Below are 22,981 nucleotides of genomic sequence, written 5' to 3' on the forward strand. Positions count from 1 at the left end.
TCCAGATTTTTAATGTTTCCAGGTTGAGAGGTATGGCCACATATGACCTGTTTTAGAACACAATAAGACTTGTTGTCATTATAATAGACACCAAATAGTGGTACTGGAGTATGTACAATAGAGATTTAAAAAATGATTACCCCTAGTTCATTATTTACATTACTGGGCAAAACTCTAGCTAAGCAAAATGGCATAAGCTACAGAGGGTGTGAGGGCATTAATACATTTCCATGGAGTTGAGGGTTGGTATAATGGTTAAGGTATTTACCTCAGAGTCACAAGGTATAGGGCTTGATTCTTACCTTTTAAAGGGAAATTGGCTAGGCTTAAGATGCCCTGCAAGGGCAGCTAGCTTAGTACTTACCTATGAAACAATGAGTTACCAGTAATGTCCTATGGGGGTCTGAACTGTGGTAACATCCATTAGTATTATTCTTTGTTAAATATACAAGTAAGACATGGGCTATGGAAAAGCAAATATGCTAATGACTGCAATTTATATAACATTCTCACTTCAGAAGAAAGTATTTATGTGCCCAAATAGGTATAAGAATGTACACAGGCACAGTAGCAGTGATTTTACCTTTAATTTTAGTAAAGATAGTATCATAGTATCTGACAAAAAAGATAAAAATTATGGTCACTGAGTAAATGTTCAAATGACAAAAAATGATATCATGATGACAGACTTAGAGACACTGCCTGACAACAATTTAAACTTCCATAAGTGTCTTGATGTGCCAATTTCCACATCATTTTAGATGGCATAGCTAGTCAGATAATGGAGAACAATATACCACAATACACCCCACTGATCTGAATCATGAATGACTTCAGTCCTATATCTTCTAGTGTTTGTACTGAAAGCTTCTCCGCACTTGAAAAGGAACCATTCCTTACTACAAAACAATCTTCTTCTTCTTCTTCTCTTTCGGCTATTCCTGTTAGGGGTCGCTACAGCGGCTCATCTGTTTCCATTTCTTCCTGTCCTCTGCATATTGCTCTGTCACACCAACCACCTGCATGTCCTCTCTCACCATGTCCATAAACCTTATCTTAGGCCTTCCTCTTTTCCTCTTAACTGGCAGCTCCATCCTTAGCATCCTTTTCCCAATATACCCATCATCCCTCCTCAGCACATGTCCAAACCAACACAATCTTACCTCCCTGACTTTGTCTCCAAACCGTCCAACTTGAGCTGACCCTCTAATATACTGATTCCTAATTCTGTCCATCCTTGTCACACCCAGTGCAAATCTTAACATCTTTAACTCTGCCACTTCCAGCTCTGACTCCTGCCTTTTTGTCAATGCCACTGTCTCCAACCATATAACATAGCTGGTTTCATTACCCTCTTGTAGACCTTCCCTTTCACTCTTACTGGTGCCCGCCTGTCAAAAATCACTCCTGACACTCTTCCCCACCCAATTCCACCCTGCCTGTATTCTCTTCTTCACCTCTCTTCCACACTCACCATTACTCTGGACTGTTGATCTCAAGTACTTAAGCTCATCCACCTTCGCCAACTCTACTCCCTGCATCCTCACCATTCCTCTATCCTCCCTCTCATTCACACACACATGTTCTGTCTTAGTCCTGCTGACCTTCATTCCTCTCCTCTCTAAAGCATATCGCCACCTCTCCAGGGTATCCTTAACCTGGTCCCTACTCTCACTACAGATCACAATGTCATCTGCAAACATCATAGTGCATGGGGCCTCCTGTCTGATCTTGTCTGTCAACCTGTCCATCACCACTGCAAATAAGAAAGGGCTCTGAGCTGATCCTTGATGTAATCCCACCTCCACCTTAAACGGATCTGTCGCTCCCACTGCAGACTTCACCACTGTCACACTACCCTCGTACATATCCTGTGCCACTCTTACATACTTCTCTGCCACTCCTGACTTCCTCATGCAATACCACAACTCCTCTCTAGGCACCCTATCATATGCTTTCTCCAAGTCCACAAAGACACAATGCATCTCCTTCTGACCCTCTCTATATTTCTCCATCAACACTCTCAGAGGAAACATCGTATCTCTAGTGCTCTTTCCCGGCATGAAACCATACTGCTGATCGATAATTGCCACCTCCCTTATTAACCTAGCTTCCACTACTCTTTCCCATAACTTCGAGCTGTGACTGATCAGTTTTATCCCTCTGTAGTTACTACAACTCAGCACATCACCCTTATTCTTAAAAAATAGATACCAAAATGCTTTTTTTCCACAACTCAGGCATCATCTGACTTTCCAAGATTTCATTAAACAATCTGGTTAAGAACTTCACTGCCATTTCCCCTAAGCACCTTCATGCTTCCACTGGTATGTCATCTGGACTAACAGCCTTTCCATTCTTCATCCTCTTCATAGCTGTCTGCACTTCCTCCTTGCTAATCTGTTTCACTATCCCCACATCAACCAACCTTTTCTCTCTCTCATTCTCTTCATTCATCAGCCCCTCAAAGGACTCTTTCCATCTGCTCAAAACAGTCTCCTCACTTGTGAGTACATTTCCCTCACTATCCTGTATCACCCTTACCTGCTGCACATCTTTCCCAGCTCGGTCCCTCTGTCTAGCCAATCAGTACACATCCTTTTCTCCCTCTTTAGTGTCTCTCTGACAATCCTACTTCTTTGCCAGCCTTTTCCTCTGTCTACTCTCTTGTACTTCCTCATTCCACCACCAGGTCTCCTTGTCCACCATCCTCTGTCCAGATGTCACACCAAGCACCTTTCTAGCTGTCTCCCTTACCATCTCTGCTGTAGTTACCCAGCTATTTGGTAACTCTTCACTGCCCCCCCCCCCAGTGCCTGTTTTAACTCTTGCCTGAACTCCACCTCACAATCACCCTTTTTCATCTTCCACCATTTGATCTTTGGCACTTCTTTCACACTTGTCCTCCTCTTCTTGATCACCAACATCATCCTAACCATTCTATGCTGCCTAACAACACTTTTCCCCTGTCACCACTTTACAGTCTCCAATCCCCTTCAGACTGGCCCTTCTGCATAGGATATAATCCAGCTGTGTGCATCTTCCTCCACTCTTGTACATCACCCTATGCTCCTCCCTCTTCTTAAAATACGTATTCACCACAACCATGTCCATCCTTTTCACAAAATTCACTACCATCTGACCTTCTGCAATCCTCTCCTTAACACCATACCTGCCCATCACTTCCTCATCCCCTCTGTTCCCTTCACCAACATGCCCATTGAAATCTGCTCCAATCACCAGTCTCTCACCCTTGGGTACAGTCATCATGACTTCATCCAACTCACTCCAAAATTTTTCTCTCTCATCCACCGCACATCCAGCTTGCAGAGCGTATGCACTAACAACATTCATCATTACACCATCATTTTCCAGCTTCATAAACATCACTCTATCCGACACTATTTTCACCTCCAAAACACTCCTGGCATACTGTTCCTTCAGGATAATCCCTAACCCATTTCTCCTTCCATTCACGCCAAGATAGGACAATTTGAACCCACCTCCTATACACCTGGCCTTACTCCCCTTCCATCTGGTTTCCTGCACGCACAATATATCAACCTTCCTTCTCTCCATCATATTGGCTAGCTCTGTCCCTATACCAGTCATACTGCCAACATTCAAAGTTCCTACCCTCACTACCACACTCCTAACCTTCCTCCTCTCTTTCTGCTTTCGGGCATGCTTTCCCCCTCTTCTTCTCCTTCTTCTTCCTTACTACAAAACAATAGGATATGAAATTATGAGCTATTCAGAAGGGGTTCAGAAATTATTGCATTTTGTTTCTTATGTGTTCCTTTAGGAAGAACTTGATATTGTGTATAAGGTATTGTCTAACACTATTTTTATTTATTTATTTTATTTATATTTCATTTATTTGACATTTGTTAACTAAGTTAGTCCAACTGAGCCAAAGGCCCATTTTCAGTGGACACCCAAGGAAAAAAGCTCCAATTAGTTTACAACCTTGTAAAAATTAGAAACATAACAAAAATGAACAGATGTACAGAAGACATAACATGAGGAATATTAGCAACAGTTAACATCATTACATTACTGTAGATGAGATAAAAATAAAAGTAACAATAAGATTACAGAATTGGTAGAAGATATGAGATACACAATGTATTTGACAGAGACACGGTGCTGATGCAATTATTATCTTTAAATTCAGGAATATATTTTGAATATAAAATAAAAAAAAATGATATAGAATTACAAGACAGAGAGAAGACGAGAAAGAAAGATAGATTACATAGATTAGGTGAATATAGAACCAAATGGTAAAGTTGTCATGTGGGGGTTAGACACGGGCAGGACCAAGTCCTTAGTAGATAGTTTTTCATTTCATGTTTAAACAGGTACTTTTGGTAGATCTGTCTTATATTAACGGGAAGTTTGTTCCAGGTATGGGCTACAGAGTACTTATAGAGGGATTTTCCAATATTCCTGTTCGGTTTGTAGATATCAAGGAAGAGTTTGTCAGTTGTACGAAGGAGACGATGGGGGTTGTAATAAGATACTAGGTTAGAGATGGAGTGGCAGGAAAAAGGGGTCATTCAGGACTGAATGGGTAATTTGTAGTTGCTGAAGTAATAGTAGGTTAGAGAACTTGGGCCATCGGAGTGCTTTAAGGGTGAGACAGTGATGGGAATTATAATGAAAGCTAGTGGCAAATCTGGCAATTTTATTATACGTTTGTTCAAGTTTGGAGAGTAGAGTAGTTTGAGTATTTGTAAAAATAAGGGCTGCATACATAAGACAAGGTAATAGAACAGATTGGGCAAGGGATATTTTGGAGGAAGGTGTAAGGAATTTCTGATTACGATAGAGTAGACCACGTTTTTGTTGTGTTTTCTTTATACAATGTTGGATGTGTATGTCATATTTTAATTCATCATCAATAATGATGCCTAGTAGTTTGTTATGGGGTTCAGGTTTAATGATGGTATTACTGAGGAGCTCTGAGTTAGAGATAGGAGATCAGGGATGCTATGTGTAGTGGTAATCAGAGCAGAGTTATCGGTATATTGAAGGAGTGTTGAGAGGTTACAGGCAGAATGTAGATTGTTAGTGAAAATATTGAACAAGAGAGGGCTGAAGATAGATCCTTATGGAACACCAGCATTGACAGGTTGGAAGGGGACAAGACAGTTTGCCAGCAAATGGATTGTTGCCTATTGGTGAGGTAACTTGAGAACCAGTTTAAGGAAGAAGTAGAGAGCTGGAGTTTGGAAAGTTTAGCTAGAAGTTTAGAGTGAATGGCAGTGTAGAAAGCTCTAGAAAGATCAAGAAATAAACAGGAGACTAACATGTTGTTGTCCTGGGCCTCAGCTACTGTACGGGTGAAGGAAAGTAGTGTAGTGGAAGTGCTGTGGTGGGGTCTAAAGCCATGTTGGGTAGATGTTAGCAGGTTATTATCAAGCAGGTATTTGAGTAGCTGGGTATGAATACACTTTTCCAGAATTTTGGAAATGGGGGACAGAATAGTGATGGGCCTATAATTAGATGGATTGGTAGTTTCCGCTCTTATGAAGAGGAATAGTGTAGAAGGATTTCCATAAATCAGGGACACATTCTTCAGTAATGGAGCAATTTATGAGTATGGAGGTGAGTTAGGCAATGGATTCTGAAGCAATTTTGAGAAAGCAGGCAGGCAGTTTATCAGCAGAGGAGGGGCAAGTTTTGAGTTTCAAAAAGAGGGATTTGATGAAGGAAATGGGGGCAGTTTGAAAGAGAAGGTATTGAAGGGTGTCATGTTTTGGGATGAAGGGGAGGTAGTGGAAGTATTACTATTTTGTGTATCGAGAGGAATTATGTTGGGGGTTAAAGGAGGGGAAGATGAGGTATTACTATTTTGTGTAAGTTTTTGGATTGTTTCAATGAAATAGTTGTTAAGGAGAGTGGCACTTTCAGTAGCAGCATTCTGTGGACGGCGTTGTGAGTTGGAGGATTGCCAGGATAAAGAAGATGATTAATGGAATTCTAGAATTTTTTTTGATTTTTATGTGGGTTACGTTGGTTGGAACAGAAGAAAGTTTTCTTTTCGTTGTTAACAAGTCTTTTTGGACAGGTTTCTGAGCTCCTTATATTTTTGAAGTAGAATTGGGGAATTATTTTTGACCCATGCTTCCCCAGATACTGTCTCTTTTATGCATAATGGAGTGGGTATGTTTTGTGAACCAGGGGGGCCAAGTTAGATTTTATTCAGATTTTTCCTGAAAGGTGCCATGGAGTTAAATATGTCTAGGAATATTTTATTAAAAGATGTTACAGCCTCATTGAGAGGAAGGTGTTGAAGGAAAGACCATCTTACATTAGACACTGTGCAATTAAATGTCTGAGTTGAATTGGCTGAGTTTACAACAATCTCTATAGAAGTGGTCTTTAGGAGTATGCTTGGAGAATCTGTGGATAAAGGTCCGGGAGGGGTCGCTAAGAATGTTAGGAAGTGTGCCAGGGTTATGATAAAGATTGAGATCTGAGGTGAGAATCCAATCCAGAGTAGGACCAGAGGCTGACTTTTTGTTAGTACCAGTAGGGGAGGATATAAGTTTATGGAAGCTGTGAAAGTTGAGACTATGACTAGGAGATGAAGTAGAAAGTTCGGGCCAATCAATGTTAACGTCACCAAGAAGAATGGTTTCATGTAGAATATTATTAGCAAGCCAGGAGAGAATAGGTTCATAGGTAGGTACTAGGCTATCTGCCAGAGGGCATTTATAAGCCTAGCCAGAGTGTGTCAGCTTTTGCCGCCCCATTGATTAATTAACTGAGCCTCTGTCAACAAGAGCCAGTGAAGTGATCCCAGGGGTGTATTTTCTGTTACCCTTCCACTCGTCAAGGTTTCTCTTGAAGAGTGTTAGTAAGGGGCTCTGCCTAATGTAGTTAGGAATTTTGTTCCAAAGCATGGGGAGTCTCTGTGACAGGAATCTATCCCTCCAGCATGTTCTATTTATTGTTGTGGTGAGGTTTAGCTCACTAGAGCGAGTGGCTCGCAGTGACTTGGATTTCTTTAGGTGGAGCATGTCCATCAATTCTGAGTTGGACATGGCTTTGTAAGTCAGGCAGAGATCACCTCTGAGTAAGCGATATGCCACTGAGTACAGCTGGAGTTTTTCCAGTTGGGCTGCATAGGACATATGTTTGAGACATGTAATCCTCTTGGTGAGGTACTTTTGTGTTTTTTCCAGCTGTTGGAAGTGTCTTGTGAGGTACATCCCAAACGGGGCATTGTACTCTATGATGGGTCTGATGAGTGACAAGTAGAGGGGCACTATAACCTCTTTATTTCTAGATGCGAACCCTTTAGTAATTAGATGGGCTACATAGAAGGATTTCCTAACTACTTTGGCATTATGATTGTCAAAGGAGAGATTACTATCTACCTGGGTCCCCAGATCTCTTATTACCTCTTCTGTATTATGGGGGTTGCCACCTATGTGGTAATTCATGGGTGTTTTGTTTTTCCCAAACGGGATGACTATGCATTTTTTGGCATTTAACTTGAGACCATGACTTTGACACCAGGTGTCCATCTCAGTAAGGCCCTTTTGGAGAATGTCCATGTCAGCCAGAGAGTCAATTAAGGCTCCCAGTTTGCAATCATCTGCGAACTTGGTTAGCCATAGTCCTCCTGTGTTTGCCTGTATTTCTGAGAAGTATATGCTGAACAGTGGGGGTCCCAGGACCGAGCCTTGTGGGACACCACTTGTGACTGGTTTAGAGTCGGACCTGGAGCCTGCTATTCTTACCGTGTGAGTTCTGTCTGTAAGCCAGTTGGCAACCCATCTCATGACATAGGGGTTTATGTTCAGGCTGGTGAGTTTTTCTATAATTCCTGAGTGGGGAATGGTGTCAAAAGCCTTGGCGAGGTCAAGGTAGGCTGTGTGAACCACCACAAATTGTCAAATTATGAGCATTAAATGGAAAGAAATATCTAATTCATAGTCTGTTAGGTAAATAATAGGCTAGCTACCCTTGCATGCTATTTTATGCCTAGACAATTCCCTGTCAAGGGTGAGAATCAAACACCATACCATGTGTGTTTGAGAGAAATGCTTAATCACTATGCCATGTTCCTGTAAACCATTACATACATTTAACTATTAAGCATCTTATAAAATCTTAGATAATTACTAGGCTAACTAACCCATGAGGCATTTTTACGACAAGCCATGCTAACAAAAGGTAAGAATTAAAGCCTGTACCTTGTGTTTGTAAAGTCAGTACTTAAACCGTTATACCAAATCCCATAATTCAAGTACTTATAAAACTGGTTAAGCAACTTGGTATAATATCTAAATGTGGAAGTTTACTTGCCTGTACAGAAAAGCTTTACAAGTAGTGTACCAAAAGGCACTGTACTCAACATACATTATTTTGGACTAGTCTTCTTAGCTATACAAGTAGACGAAGGGTTATGGAATACAATGTGGTTGGCATAATTACTTCAAAAATTATCAAGTTCTGTTACACAACTAAACAAAAAAAAAATTATACCTGTTCAACATTACCTTTATGATTAGTAAAGATGGTTTCATGAGACTTGCCAAAAATTACATAAATTATGAATACAAAATAAATGATCAAATCTTAAAAATAACACGATTATTAAGGATTCGAGATTAATGGGAGACAACAATTTAGATTTAGACTGTTTCCACCAGGAAAACATATTCTGTAGTACATCTATAATTGAATATGATGCTGAATTCTGTAGCCTTCAAACAAGTCAAATAAAAGAAATTGAAACCACGTAATTCCTTACTAGAATATCATAGGCCATGAAAACTTGCACTATTCCGAAAAACTTCAGGAACTATCAGTATATTCTGTTTCACTTATTTTACTTAATGGTGACCTCTACCTGTTCTATAATAAATTACAGATTCAGGTCTGTTTGACAATTTAAGCCTGAAACATACTAATGGGTAAGCAAAACTTAGCTTACGAAACCTATTACTAAAATCTTATATCAGTAATAAAAAAGCACCTGCCGAGAATATGGAATAACTTTCTCTTACCATCTTACAATCAGAAATGATGCACACACTAAAGAGGGCAAAGACCCTTCAGACCCAGCTTCATATAGACCAGTTTTAATTTTAAACTATGATTATAAAGAGTGTATGTCTATATTATCTAAAACAATGGGGAAGTGCTTCCAAAGTTAATACATATGGATTTATGCAGATTTGTGAAGGGAAGACAAACATTTTGACAACTTTAATAGAACACTGATTATTAAGAGGGAAGCAGAATGTTAGACAATTCTGATACTGTTGTTGGTGAGAAGGCATTTGACAGAGTCAGCTTGGATTTTATGAGTAGGGCGATATTATTTACATTCCATAGTAGAATAATAGAGTTTTTAAGAGGATATATGAAGCCACGGTGCTGCAGCAGTAGCGTTGTTGCCTCACAGTAAGAGGTTCTCCTGTTCTATTCTCGGCTGGAGCGCCTTCTGTGTGGAATCTGCATCTCCTCCCCACAGTGGAGTGGTGTTCGAAAGACATGGGTAGAATGGAGTAGAATGGGTGTGCCTTCGTTGAAGGTTGGGTGTCGAGCTGGCACCTGTAAAAATCTACTGCCAATCATTAGTGGACCGGAGTACTGCTGTGGCAACTCCTAACTGGGAAAAGCCGAAAGAAGAACAACATATGAAGCCTCTTAGGAAAATTTTAGGTGGTAGGGTTCGTCTGTAACAAGATGTGTTTGAGGTGAGGAGTGAGGCAGGAGTGTCCTGTTTTCTCATTTTTTTATTTGCTTTAATACTAAGAGCCATTGGCAAAGAAAATAAGCGACTTACAAATTCAATAATATTACAAGTACGGTGATCAAGAAATGTTATATTTATTCACATATGGTATTATTTTCTACTTGATAAATCCAGGAAAGGGCATTTTAGTGTTGTGGAGTATTTTGTTCAGATCTTTTCAGGTATAAAATAAATGGCAATAAAACAAAGGTTATGCCAGTAAATTATGTACTCAGATGTGAATTTCTTCACCAATACCTATATTTATGTGGACATGATAATCTGAAGTATTTGTGTATGGATTAAAAAAAGATTCTTGGGGGGATTCAATAAAGCCTACCTGATTATTACATTCAGTAAACTGTGTGAAGTGGTGTGCACTCACTCTCAACCATGGAAACATTTGTGGCATGCAAATTACAGAATAAGTAGATGAGTTTTATACTAATAAAGCAAAACAACACAGTGGAGCAATTCAACACACTGTAAAGCAACCGTATGGACTCTTGTGTTCATGTTGGCCATGCATTTGAAACCTTTCTGAATTCAGCCATGGAAAGGAGTCTACACAGAAACCAGTGGATGTAAAATCTTTAAATTTATACAGAACTGCCATTAACATGTAACACCATGCACATTACATGACATAATTAGACATGGTGGATGCTAGGAAATTAGGGTAACAACAAAAATTCCTTTTTTAGTGCCATGATATAAATGCATCCTCACTCCTCCACCCCAAATAATGAATATTCTCCTAAGTAATGCATACTGAAAATGTGTAAATCCCATGGAAACAGACTGTTGTACTGTCTAGTAATCATATGCATTATGTAGGTAATGGAATACAATCCAGTTTTATCAAAGCCTGTATTCCTCTTTGTGTGTGTGTGTGTGTGTGTGTGTGTGTGTGTGTGTGTGTGTGTGTGTGTGTGTGTGTGTGTGTGTGTGTGTGTGTGTATATATATATATATATATATATATATATATCAAAGTAATGCCCTCCCTTGTGTTTACAACACTGGGCTCCCTTGCAGTTCCCCTGCCTAGAAGGTTACTAGCTGTCAGCATGGTGAAGATGTAAATGAGGTCAAAATTCATTAGAATTTCTGAAGCAGAAAAAAAGAGTATCCTTGTAGGGATGTTCACCTCATGTAGCACTTCCGCAGTGTTTGTTTTCACTGGATGTCAACAGTGAATGATGACCTTGGGGGTTGCCAAGTTACACTTACAGATGTGTACATGTAGGTCTGTGATGTGTGAAAGGGTATGTATGGAGTGCAGAGTTCACAAGTTCTGTTTCATCCTCGCTATTTGTTGTTAAAATGTGTCATCTCTGTCCTCTCTAATTTTTTTTTCATTGTTTGCACAATGCAACACTTAGTACAATTAGGGGAAACAAAGGAATGAATGGCAGATTTTTATGTAATTGCCATGTAACTATTCCTGTAGTAGCACCTTTATGTGTAGGGCTGAAGTATAGATGGTCCTGGATTCAAATACAGTGTGTGCAGCCTTTCCTTCACTTTTTATGCTTCATGTTTGCATGATACCATGGGAACAGATGAAACTATTATCAAATTTGTCTCTACTTACCTTATTTGCATGAATGTGCATGCAGGTGCACTGAGATGCACATAGTGCACTACTGAGCACTCAGCAACTGTGTTCAGCAGATGATAAGTACAGCATAACTGGGTGAATTGCATGCACATCAACCAATCCAACAGCTACGCAAGCATAATCATAACAGATTGTGTGAGGACTAACGGCACTACTTCCAAATATAATCCAGAGACTTAAAAGTACAAATCACAGCTAATGGTTTGATAGCAGTGTACATTGTGATTCAGCTGGTTGTGTGAAAAATTACTTCAGTTCCTTGCTGCAACACTACTTGTGTGGCAAAGAGGAATATGGCATCAGTCCTGTTTCCTGAAGCTGTATTGCTGTGAGGGTTCAAATCCTGACCTATGTGGAAATGGCTGCTGTGTACTAACTCTTTTGTACTGTGTAGGTTATACATTGCTTTGCCCTATATCACACATATGTCCCATATTGTTATGACCTTTTCCTCTTTATCTTGTTCTAAGTCCTTTTTTTCTGCAGCGTGCTGCCTCTCACAAACATTACCACACACAGTTGTGGGTGAGCTTATGTGGTTTCCATGAAGGGCAACATTGTAGAAACAGGGAAACATGCAGCTTGTGTTTGCACTTTGCTTACCTACTTGCAAACAGGTCTATGGTACATGCATGTACACTTTGTTAACCATCACACAAATCCGCTGCTCCCTGCACTATGGAGCTCTATATATGATACTTTATTATTGCTGTTTATTGTCCATTTCCTTTCTCTGACATAAAACTACATGTGGAAAAATTGCAAACTAACAGCTCAATATAACTATACATTATATGTTTACAATATATCCATGTCATAGCTCCCACCACCTCACCAAGCACTACAACGCTGGGGTCTCAGAACTTTTTCCACACATATATTAACCACACTACAAAGTGTAATATATATAATCTTGTGTGTTTCCTCATGGACAGGACCAGTTGGTGGTGCTCAAAACCACGCTTTGCTAAACTCAAGCATCCAACTATTTTAAATAAGGGTGCTTGTGTTGTTGGGCTTCTAAACAGCCTAGTTCTATTCGTCTACCAGCCTTCAGATAACCCTATGAAGCAATGTGCCTATGGAGGCCTTCCAACCTCTTGTCTCCAACATGGGCTGCTGATGTCATCTACTGTAAGTTCACCTGCAGTCCTGAAAAAAAAATCAGACTTGTGCCATGGTGCTTGTGTTAACTACTGTGTTCTGTAGTCTGTGTACTTTAGATAGGTAGGGTTTTTGTTCTCACTGCAGTTAACTGGGTATGTGTGAGTGTATGATAGAGAGCTGTGAATGGACATTACACATAGCATTTTACAGTAGCCTATGGGACACTACCTTGTCTTCACCAGAAACTGCAGATGCCGTCAGCTCAATCAGATTATTGCATATGCAGTCATCCCAGCAGGAGATAGTCAGACACTGGCCTGGAGGCCAGGCAGATGTAATCTCATGTATAATAAACAAACTACAGTGCCATTTATTTTAATCTATGCACATACATCATGCCATAGTCTTTAGGCCTTGTGTAATCTTAATGAGAAATCCCTGTGGTCTGTCCATCTGCTGCTTTTACTTATTTAAGAAAAATATGTTCTTTTGTTTTATTCTGTTGCTATATTTAATTTAAGAAAACTTTGCACTGCTTTTACTCTGTTGCCTATTTAAAGTAATGAAAAAAAAAACAAAATATATGCTTTAATCTGTTGTTGTACTTCAGTTGGCCATAATATACATTGGATTCAGACTGGCAGAATTCAGTTCTATTTGAGGACTGATACCTAAAAATCAGGACATCTGGTTTTGGACTCCCCCGCATACCCTTGTGGCAAGAGTGTACAGTAGGACAATCTAATCGAAGGTTATTGGTTCTGGCCTTAGTCTGAGCTTTTACAGTGGTCCTTTGTATTAGCTGCTTTGCACTTGTTTGGTTACCCTTGGCAGTTATAGATGCAAAAGTGCCAATAGATTAATTTTTCCTTAGAACAGGCTGCTGTTATGTAGCAGAGCAGTTCTTAAACAGCTCTAAACAGCTCTCAGTTCTTTAAACACCAAGCAGTGATTGTAGCTTTTACCTATCAACAACAAACCTATAGATCCCCTTTTTGATAGACCTCCTACTGTAACCCACATAGGTTAGTCCCCCATTATTTTCTCCTTATCTATGGAAATACCTGGTTCAAACCTCACATTATGAACTGTCAGTTTCTCTCTCTTTGTCCTGCTATCCTAGGAGATGTGTGTTTTTTGACCCAGTGCAGCAAATGCCTTATGTACACTGCCAACCCTTGCCTAGGATGATACCATAATATAAACAACAAATGATTTACTTAAACAATTTTGCTAAGTTTATGGTGTCATTTTAAGGGGATTCATTTCCTGTCAGCATTGTGGATAGATCCAGCTGCTTTGCCAGAGATGGACTTCACCTGGCAACTGTATTCTTTTGCTTGCTGGCTAAGGCACTTGACTCTCCCATAATGCCTATTTTAGGCAAGGTCAGAAAAAAACAAAATTTCCAGCATGAAAATATCAAGCACTAAGAAAGTAAGGTTCATGCTATGAAATGCTAGGAGTTTACATCAGAAACTGCACTGTCTGTTAGCACTCTTCTTCTTGGAAGATGCTGATGTCTGTGCAGTCACAGAAACCTGGTTCAAGGCTGCATTAAGTACCCCATCCTTGCAAGGCTACAATGCCTTTTATACCTTCTGACCACAAATTGAAGGTGTGGGAACCAGAGGAGGTGGATTATCTATTATGCCTCTAGACTGGTTAGACAAGATAACTGTACAGAGTTAATCAAAATCCAGTTTACTGTGGCTCAGAACCCCCTTCAGGTCATCGCCAGCTATAGGTCCCCTGTCATGAACCCAGAAGCCCACACAGCCTATTTAGAACTACTTGGGGCAGTTAAAGTAGAACCAAAAACCCTGGTCATGGTTGACTTCAACTATCCCTCCATTTCTTAGGAAACTTATATGAGGCCAAACTCACTTGTATAATAGTTGCTGGACTTGGTTAACTCAAATGCACTGGAACAAATAGTGAACCACACCACAAGGGGCACTAATATTCTAGACCTGGTCCTCCACAATATGAGTGACCGATGCAACGTCTCATGTGTAAGGCCTGCACTGTTTAACTCTGACCATAAAGCAGTTGGTTTCTGAAGAAGCAATATCTCTAGAACTACCCAAAGGAGAAGTCAAGCTAAACAACTTCACCAAAGCTAACTCTCCTAAGGGATGGTATAATCTACTTCCAAGCTCCAGTTTCCACAGAGGACATTGACAGCTATATTAACATATACACCAATGCCCTGTATAAACATCTACAAAAATGTATAGACACAGCCTTGCCTGATAGGATCAAAGAAAGATCCTCAAGCAAAAATAAATCATGCTGGTGGAAGTCTATTATTACTACATTATACTGTAAGTGAAAGAAGCTGCTGTTGACCAATAAAAAAGTGAGAAACTAGAACTGGAAAACCACCCTCCTCAACCTAAACAAGCAAATAATACAACTTGTAAAATCTTCAAAGAGCACTTGTGAGAAAAATGTAGCAACCATAGCCAAGGATAACCAAAAGATTTTCTTCAGTTATGTCTGCAACCTAAAAGCTAGAACTCAGATGTGTGCAGAACATATTGTGGATAGTATTGCACACACTGACTGAGTGGAAATTGCAAACCTGTTAGCAGACAGGCATGGTGAAAACATCATTCCCCTCTTCCCCCCAAGCTTACCACAAATCATGTCTTTAATATCACCTCCACCCTGCAACTCCAAAGAGCAAGTAAGCAATGCTCTCCAAGACTAGAAACAGAGCCTCCATGGGACCAGATTACATTCTGTGCTGTATTCTTAATGTTCTTAAACAGCTAGCTATTCCACTTGGCACCCTACTCAACCACAGTCTTAGTGCTAGCGTTCTCTCCACTGAATGGAAAACAATGATTGGTTTCCCCTTCCACAAGGGCAGCTCGCCAACAGATCTTGTTTGCTATAGACCTATAAGTTTAACGAACCTCATCTGTAAGGCAATAAAATTAATTATGAATTTCAGACAGAAGGACATAGGTGTCTTCCAAGCCCTACATCTGTCCCAGTGTGGTTTTGTCAAGGGTAGGTGTTGTGCCAGCTGAGCCTGGTGGACGTCTTCAAGAATGTGACCAGAACCATAGACAAAGGCAAAGCTGTGCATATAACATCTTAACTTGGGTAAGGCCTTCAACACAATCTCGCATTTGGCATCATTGAGAAACTAGCCCAATTGAATTGACTGTCATTTCCTATGTTGTCATGTGTGTTGCAAACTGGCTCACAGATGAATAATCAGTCAAAGTGAGAGACTTCACCTCTACCTGCAGATCTGTCACCAGTGGAGCCCCACAAGGATGACTGCTGTCCCCCTCTGGTTTGACATACAGTTCTCAGAAGTGCAGGCCAAAACAGAGAGGCTGTGTGTAATGGCAGCTTAGGTGCTATCATTAAATCCCTATCAATGTCACCATTCTTCAAAAGGGGCTTATAGGGACTACTGACTGGTGCCAAAGCCATCATCTTAAATGAATGATAAAAAATGCATCATCATTCCCTTCAATAAAAAAATTTCCTTGCTAGTTATAAGATAAGCAAGACAAGCTTAATCACCAGTTCTGCATTGAGAGATCGGGGAACTCAAGTTGACTGCAACCTCAACCTTGAACATTATGTGTCTACTGTGGTAAGTAAGGCATTCTACATTGCTCCCCTGATTAGCAAAGGCATTTCCTCAAGGGTAAAAGAGGTTATAACTCCCCAGTACTTGTCCCTCATCAGGCCTATTATTGAATATAATGCTCCCTTTGGTATGCACTGTACCAGACACTGGCACAACTTGAGAGACCTCAGAGATTTCTAACTAAGAGAACTCAGGGTCTCCAGCACATATCTTATACAGACAGACTGAAGCAGCTATCACTATTCTCAGTATCATGTAGGCTGCTTAGAAGTGGCTTATGTAAGTCGTACAGGGATCTCTCTGAACCTAATCTGATGAAAATACTGCACATCCATAAGTCAAATGTGACTAGAGTCACCTGTTCCAGGGACCTCAGTCTAGGATTGGACATAAATAGGACCTGGTGGAGATACAGACACATCTCTCCAAGGTTGCTACTCTGGAATAGGCTTCAAATCCATGTCAAGCACAACACCTCCATGATCCTGTTTAAGCACAGCCTGGATGACTGGATGGGATACTGTAAATTTCTGGCAGTGATTACCCCTGCTTCTCACCTGGACATGAGTAGTCCTAGCTAGGCAATCTTGGGCATAGATAATATCTGTCATTGAATTTTATATTAGGATTTAATGGCTAGGCTTCTAAACACCATGGGGTCAATAGCCTAGTAACATCCTATGAACCTATGTTGTGGCATCTGCAAAAAAGACCATTATACTGTATAACTTACCAAGGAAAAAAATAGCTGACAGGTACAATTATCAGTTCGACATCACAAATGCAGAAATACTAAACATTAATGTAGAGACATGGAAGAGCTGTTTGGTCACGTAGCCCAGGCCAGATTTAAGTATTTTTTTCTCAGTTTTTTGCTCCGACTGCCTTTTCCCACCTAAAAAGCAAGTTTCTAACTGATCTGTGCTTGAAAAAGTTTAAATTGTATTGCCTTACCTGCTTTTTACAGTTTTGCACTTGTTAAATATCATTCTAAGTCGTTTTTGTATTGTATAACTGTTGTAGGCTACACACTCAAGTGCGCTAGCCTGTTTATAGCATTTGTTTTCTGTATGTTTTTATGTTGTTTTCTGAAAAAAACAAAAAAAAAAAAAATATTCTTTTTCCTGCCTTTGCTGAACTAGAGTAGTCCAGATTTCAGGCTTTGCTGAATTCTGGACTGTGGCGTAGGTTCATGTGTTGCCCATATCCTTACTTGGATAGGAGGAAGCTTCTCTGTTCACCAGTGAGAGTGGGGAGCTTTGAGCAGCCTATCTGTCCCTGGAGGAGTGGTCTCAGCCCAGAAACTAGTAGCTTATTGGTCATTTTGGGTCAATTCCTATCTCTTTCAGTTTCCCTGCTTTAAAACCCGCATTTGCACGGTTTTGCGCCAGTATACAACTCCACACAGCTCCTCATGGTGTCCTGCAGAGTGATACAGGCAACAGAGAGACCTAAGAGACTTTCACCAGATTTAAGTATTTTTTTCTCTGTTTTTTGCTCTGACTGCCTTTTCCTGCCTAAAAAGCGAGTTTCTAACTGATCTGTGCTTGAAAAAGTTTAAATTGTATTGCCTTACCTGCTTTTTACAGTTTTGCACTTGTTAAATATCATTCTAAGTCGTTTTTGTATTTTATAACTGTTGTAGGCTACACACTCAAGTGTGCTAGCCTGTTTATAGCATTTACAGTGTTTTCTGTGTGTTTTTCTGTTGTTTTCTGAAAAAAAAAAAAAAAAATATATATTATTTTTCCCGCCTATGCTGAACTAGAGTGTTCCAGATTTCAGGCTTTGCTGAATTCCAGACTGTGGTATAGGTTCCTGTGTTGCCCATATCCTTACTTGGATAGGAGGAAGCTTCTCTGTTCACCAGTGAGAGTGGGGAGCTTTGAGCAGCCTATCTGTCCCTGGAGGAGTGGTCTCAGCCCAGAAACTAGTAGCTTATTGGCCGTTTTGGGTCAATTCCTATCTCTTTCAGTTTCCCTGCTTTAAAACCCACATTTGCGCGGTTTTGCGCGATTTTGCGCATAGCGCAGCATTGGGCAGCGCCGCTTAAACAGGTTTAAACTATTCCCGGCTCCACAAAGTCTACTCTTCACTTTTTCCCTTAGAATTGTTCTAAATCTCAAAGTAAGCACTCTATTTTCATTCTAAAGCCCTGCACTTGCTCTTATAATTAATCTTATAAGTAAACACTAATAAACTAAAGCACTACACCCGCTTATATTCTTTATAAGTACTTGGCTCCCTATTGGTCCTTTCTGATCAGTCAAAAAGCAGTTCCTTATACTATTCTGGCATGTCCAAAAGTCAGTTTCAGGTTTACTCTCCCGTCCAGCTGGTGAATCTGGGAATCTTGAGGCAATGTTACAATTGCCTTATGTACACAGACCACCTCTCCTCCTCCCAACAAGCTCAAATATATGTGAGAGATGCAACTATACAGCCAAACTGGAGGCTGAGCTCTCTCAACACAGTACTGGCACAGTCAGTCAGGAGGAGAAGGTAATCACACACACCACAAATGCAGTCTCACATAGACCTATCGCATCAGCAAACCAAACACGCAAACACACAAAAACATACTCGGAGGCTCTAAATAAAAATCTGCCAAAGCAGCAGAGACCTCCAAAGCAGACATCCAAGCAACCGCTACCCCACAACAATACCCACGTATCACATATTTCACAAAGTCAGTGTGCCAGACAGTCACAGCCCTTAAGGCTAAACAACACACCTGATACACTTGTAATAGGTGACTCTATTGTCAGACACACTGACGTCCCATTCACCAGACTGAACAAGGAGAAGGTCAGTGTAAGCTGCCTGTCAGGTGCCAGGATCCGCCACATAACACAAGCACTCAGGTCACTCCAAAGCAAGTACAAATATGACTCCGTCATTGTCCATGCTGGTGTGAATGACCTGAGACGTACCTCCCTGGACTACATGAAAAGAGACATAGAGAAGTGCTCTGATCATGTAGCCCAGGCCGGTATGACCCTGACCTTGAGTAGCATCTTGCCCTCACCAAGAATGATGCCACAGTATAAAGACAAAATGATCAATTTTTACAATTGGCTAAAGTATTGGTGGCATTCAAAGAGGATCCAGTGTCTGTCAGCCTGGGATGACATGCTCGACAAGCCACGTTGCTTTGCTAGGAACGGTTTGCACCTGTCACCCCTGGGCTTTCGAATACTGGCTAAGGCTCTTGCCACCCCCATAGTGCCTTTTTTAGCAAGGCTCAAAAGACAAACCCACCTCCATAGACAACACAAGGAGAAATAAACTAAGGGTAATGCTGCTCAACGCCAGAAGTCTAAACCTCAAGATGCACGCACTCGAGGCTCTCCTCAGTATGGAGAATATCGATATCTGTGCAGTAACAGAAACCTGGTTCAAGGCTCCCGAGAGCACCCCAGCACTACCGGTTATACCTCATACCATGCTTTTCTGCCCCAAAACTCAGACCGAACCACAAAAGGAGGGGGAGTATCCATATTCATCAAAGATACCCACACCTCCAGGTTAGTGGCACTACACAAAGCATCGGAGACCATCCATGTGCAACTAACAGTGGTCAAAACTGCCTTTCAGTTTGTAGCCTGCTACAGACCACCCTCCCAAACTCAGGAACCCCACTCGGCTTTCCTGAGAACACTGGAGAATATGAAGGTCTCTCCAGACACCATAATATTGGGTGACTTCAACTACCCAAACATTGACTGGGAAAACTACTCAAGCCCCAACACCCTTGCCCAATCGTTCCTAGAATTTATAAACTCAAATGCTATGGAACAACTGGTCACCACTCCCACAAGAGGGGAAAACATATTGGACCTGGTCATCACCAACATGGGGACTCTATGTTCCACACCAGAGGTATACCCTCATTGGTAAGATCAGACCATAAATTAATCTCACTGGACATCCATATCCCATCCACACCCCCAGCCAAGGAAACCATGGTAAAAAATTTCTCAAAAGCAAACTTCACACTTCTCAAAACCGAGGTGGAATCCTTCAAAGCCCCCGAGCCAGTGGAAAATACTGCCCAAACCGCATAATCCTTTACAAACGCATTCTATGGACACCTACAGGAATGCATGGATTTTGTTATCCCAAATAAAACCAAGACTCACTCCTCCAAAGGCAGGACACATGTCTGGTGGACCCCGGCCATTAATAAGCTATACAACAGAAGAAGGAAGCTACTACATGATAGAGCAAAATCCCAAAAAGGGAAGGCATCTCTGATCAGTACTAGCAAGAAACTACGATTCCTCATAAAATCATCTAAGGCCAGCTTCGAAATAAAAATTGCACAAGACGCTAAAGATAATCACAAGGCCTTCTTTAGTTATGTCAGGAATCTGGGTGGCAACTCCCAGATATGCTCTGAGTTAGTGCAAAATGACAAAAAATACACTGACTCCACAGACATTGCCAACATCCTGGCAGACAGGTTCAGTGCAAACTTCTCCCCCCCTTCCCCCCCAAAAGAGCAAATGTCTATCCCAACAGAATGTAGCCTCTCTGACATCACAGATGCACAGGTGAGAGCTGCCCTCTCCAAAGCAAAAAACACAGCATCAATGGGACTGGACGGTGTCCCGGGCTGCGTCTTACATGAGCTCCAAGAAGAACTAAACCCTCACATAAAGTCACTGTTCAATCTCAGCCTTACTACAGATATGTACCCAAGGAATGTCGTACAGCAACAGTGGTCCTGCCCCACAAAGGTGGTTCCACAATGGACCCCGGAAACTATCGCCCTATAAGCCTGACTAATCTGGTCTGCAAAGCTATAGAGCGTATCATCATGGAACTTATAAACAAAGACATTGGGAACCTCCAGACACTGGATCCTACCCAATTCGGCTTTGTTAAGGGCAGATCTTGCCTCTTGAACCTGGTCAATTTCTTTGAAACAGTTACCAAGGCCATAGATGAAGGGAAGGTAGTCCACACAGCCTCACAAAAGCCTTCGACACAATACCCCACTCGGGCATCATAAATAAGCTCACCAGCTTAAATATCAACCCCTATGTCACAAGATGGGTTGCAAACTGGCTCAGGGATAGAACCCACATGGTCAGAATTGCAGCTGCCATGTCAGATTCTAAACCAGTTACAAGTGGCATCCCACAAGGCTCAGTCCTGGGACCTCTCTTGTTCGGTATATACTTCTCTGAGGTACAGGCTAACACGGGAGGACTATGGCTGACCAAGTTCGCAGATGACTGCAAACTGGGTGCCATAATCGACTCTCTGGCTGACACAAGCATCCTCCAAAAGGGTCTCACAGAGATGGATAACTGGTGCCAGAGCCATGGCCTAAAGCTAAATGCCAAAAAGTGCATACTCATCCCCTTTGGGAAAAACAAAGTGCCCACAAATTACCACATAGGTGATAATCCTTTAAGTACGGAAGAAGTAATTAGGGATTTGGGGACCCAAGTAGATAGTACTCTCTCCTTTGACAATCATGTTGCCAAAGTGGTTAGAAATACCTTCTATATAGCCCACCTTATCAGGAAAGGGTTCACATCTAGATCAAGAGAGGTCATTGTGCCCCTCTACTCATCACTCATCAGGCCCATAATTGAATACAATTCCCCATTTGGGATGTACCTTACCCGACACCTGAAGCAACTGGAGAGACCCCAAAAGTACCTCACCAAGAGGATCAAGGGACTCAAACAGATGCCCTATGCAGTTCGGCTAAAGACACTCCAGCTCTACTCAGTAGCTTACCGCCTACTCAGAGGCGATCTATGCCTGACGTATAAAGCCATGTCCAACCCAGAATTAATGGACATGCTCCACCTCAGGAAATCCAAATCCCTTAGAGCTACATGCTCCAGGGACTTAAACCTCAGCACAGAAATAAATAGGAAATGCTGGAGGGACAGATTCATATCCCAGAGGCTCCCCTCACTCTGGAACAAAATCCCAATCCATGTTAGGCAGAGCCCCTCATTGACCCTCTTCAAGAGAAATCTTGATGAGTGGATGGGAGATCGTAAGTTTACCCCTGGGATCTCTTCTGTGTCCCTGCTGGACAGAGGCACAATAAACTAACCTTAAAAGGGCTATCTTCTGTGACCTACTATACGGAGGCACAGTTAACTAATCTAAAAGGGTGGCGAAAGCCAAACACACTCTGGCTAGGCTTATGAATGCCCTAGGACAGATAGCCTAATATCAACCTATGAACCTATGACCCTGACCCTGAGTAGCATCCTGCCCTCACCAAGAATGATACCACGGTATAAAAAAATATTCTCAATTTCAAAAATTGGCCAAGTTTCTGGTGTCATTCAAAGGGGATCCAGTGTCTGTCCACCTGGGATGACATGCTCGACAAGCCACGCTGCTTCGCTAGAGACGACTTGCACCTGTCACCCTTAGGCTTTCGAATACTGGCCAAGGCTCTTGCCACCCCCATAGTGCCTTTTTTAGGCAAGACTCAAAAGACAAACCCACCGCCGTAAATAGCACAAGTAACAAAAAGCTGAGGGTAATGCTACTCAATGCCAGAAGTCTAAACCCCAAAATGCATGCACTCGAGGCACTCCTCAGTATGGAGAAAATCGAAATATGTGCAGTAATAGAAATCTGGTTTAAGACTCCAGAGAGCACCCCAGCACTACCAGGCTACAACTCATACCATACATTTCGGCCACAGAACCCAAACCGAAATACAAAAGGTGGGGCATATCCATATTCATCAAGGATACCCACACCTCCAGGTTAGTGGCACAGCACGATGCTTCAGAGATCATCCACATGCAGCTAACAATGGGCAAAACTGCAATTCAAATTGTAGCTTGCTACAGATCAACCACCATTTCCCAGGACACCCC

The 22,981-nt window shown here is 41.4% G+C and overlaps 1 protein-coding gene across 1 annotated transcript in view; it reads left to right on the plus strand.

The window, feature by feature from the left end:
• Positions 1–8,180: 8,180 nt before the first annotated feature.
• The window catches only part of LOC122815847 (deleted in malignant brain tumors 1 protein-like), a 254,412-nt gene continuing 239,611 nt past the window's right edge, over positions 8,181–22,981 (plus strand). Inside the window, exon 1 of the mRNA XM_044088663.1 lies at positions 8,181–8,193. Within this exon, the coding sequence (XP_043944598.1) occupies positions 8,181–8,193 (13 nt within the window). The remainder of the gene's footprint in view (positions 8,194–22,981) is intronic.

This window comes from Protopterus annectens, chromosome 1.part1, assembly GCF_019279795.1.
Source record: "Protopterus annectens isolate FY-2018-M chromosome 1.part1, PAN1.0, whole genome shotgun sequence".
Taxonomy (NCBI): domain Eukaryota; kingdom Metazoa; phylum Chordata; order Ceratodontiformes; family Protopteridae; genus Protopterus; species Protopterus annectens.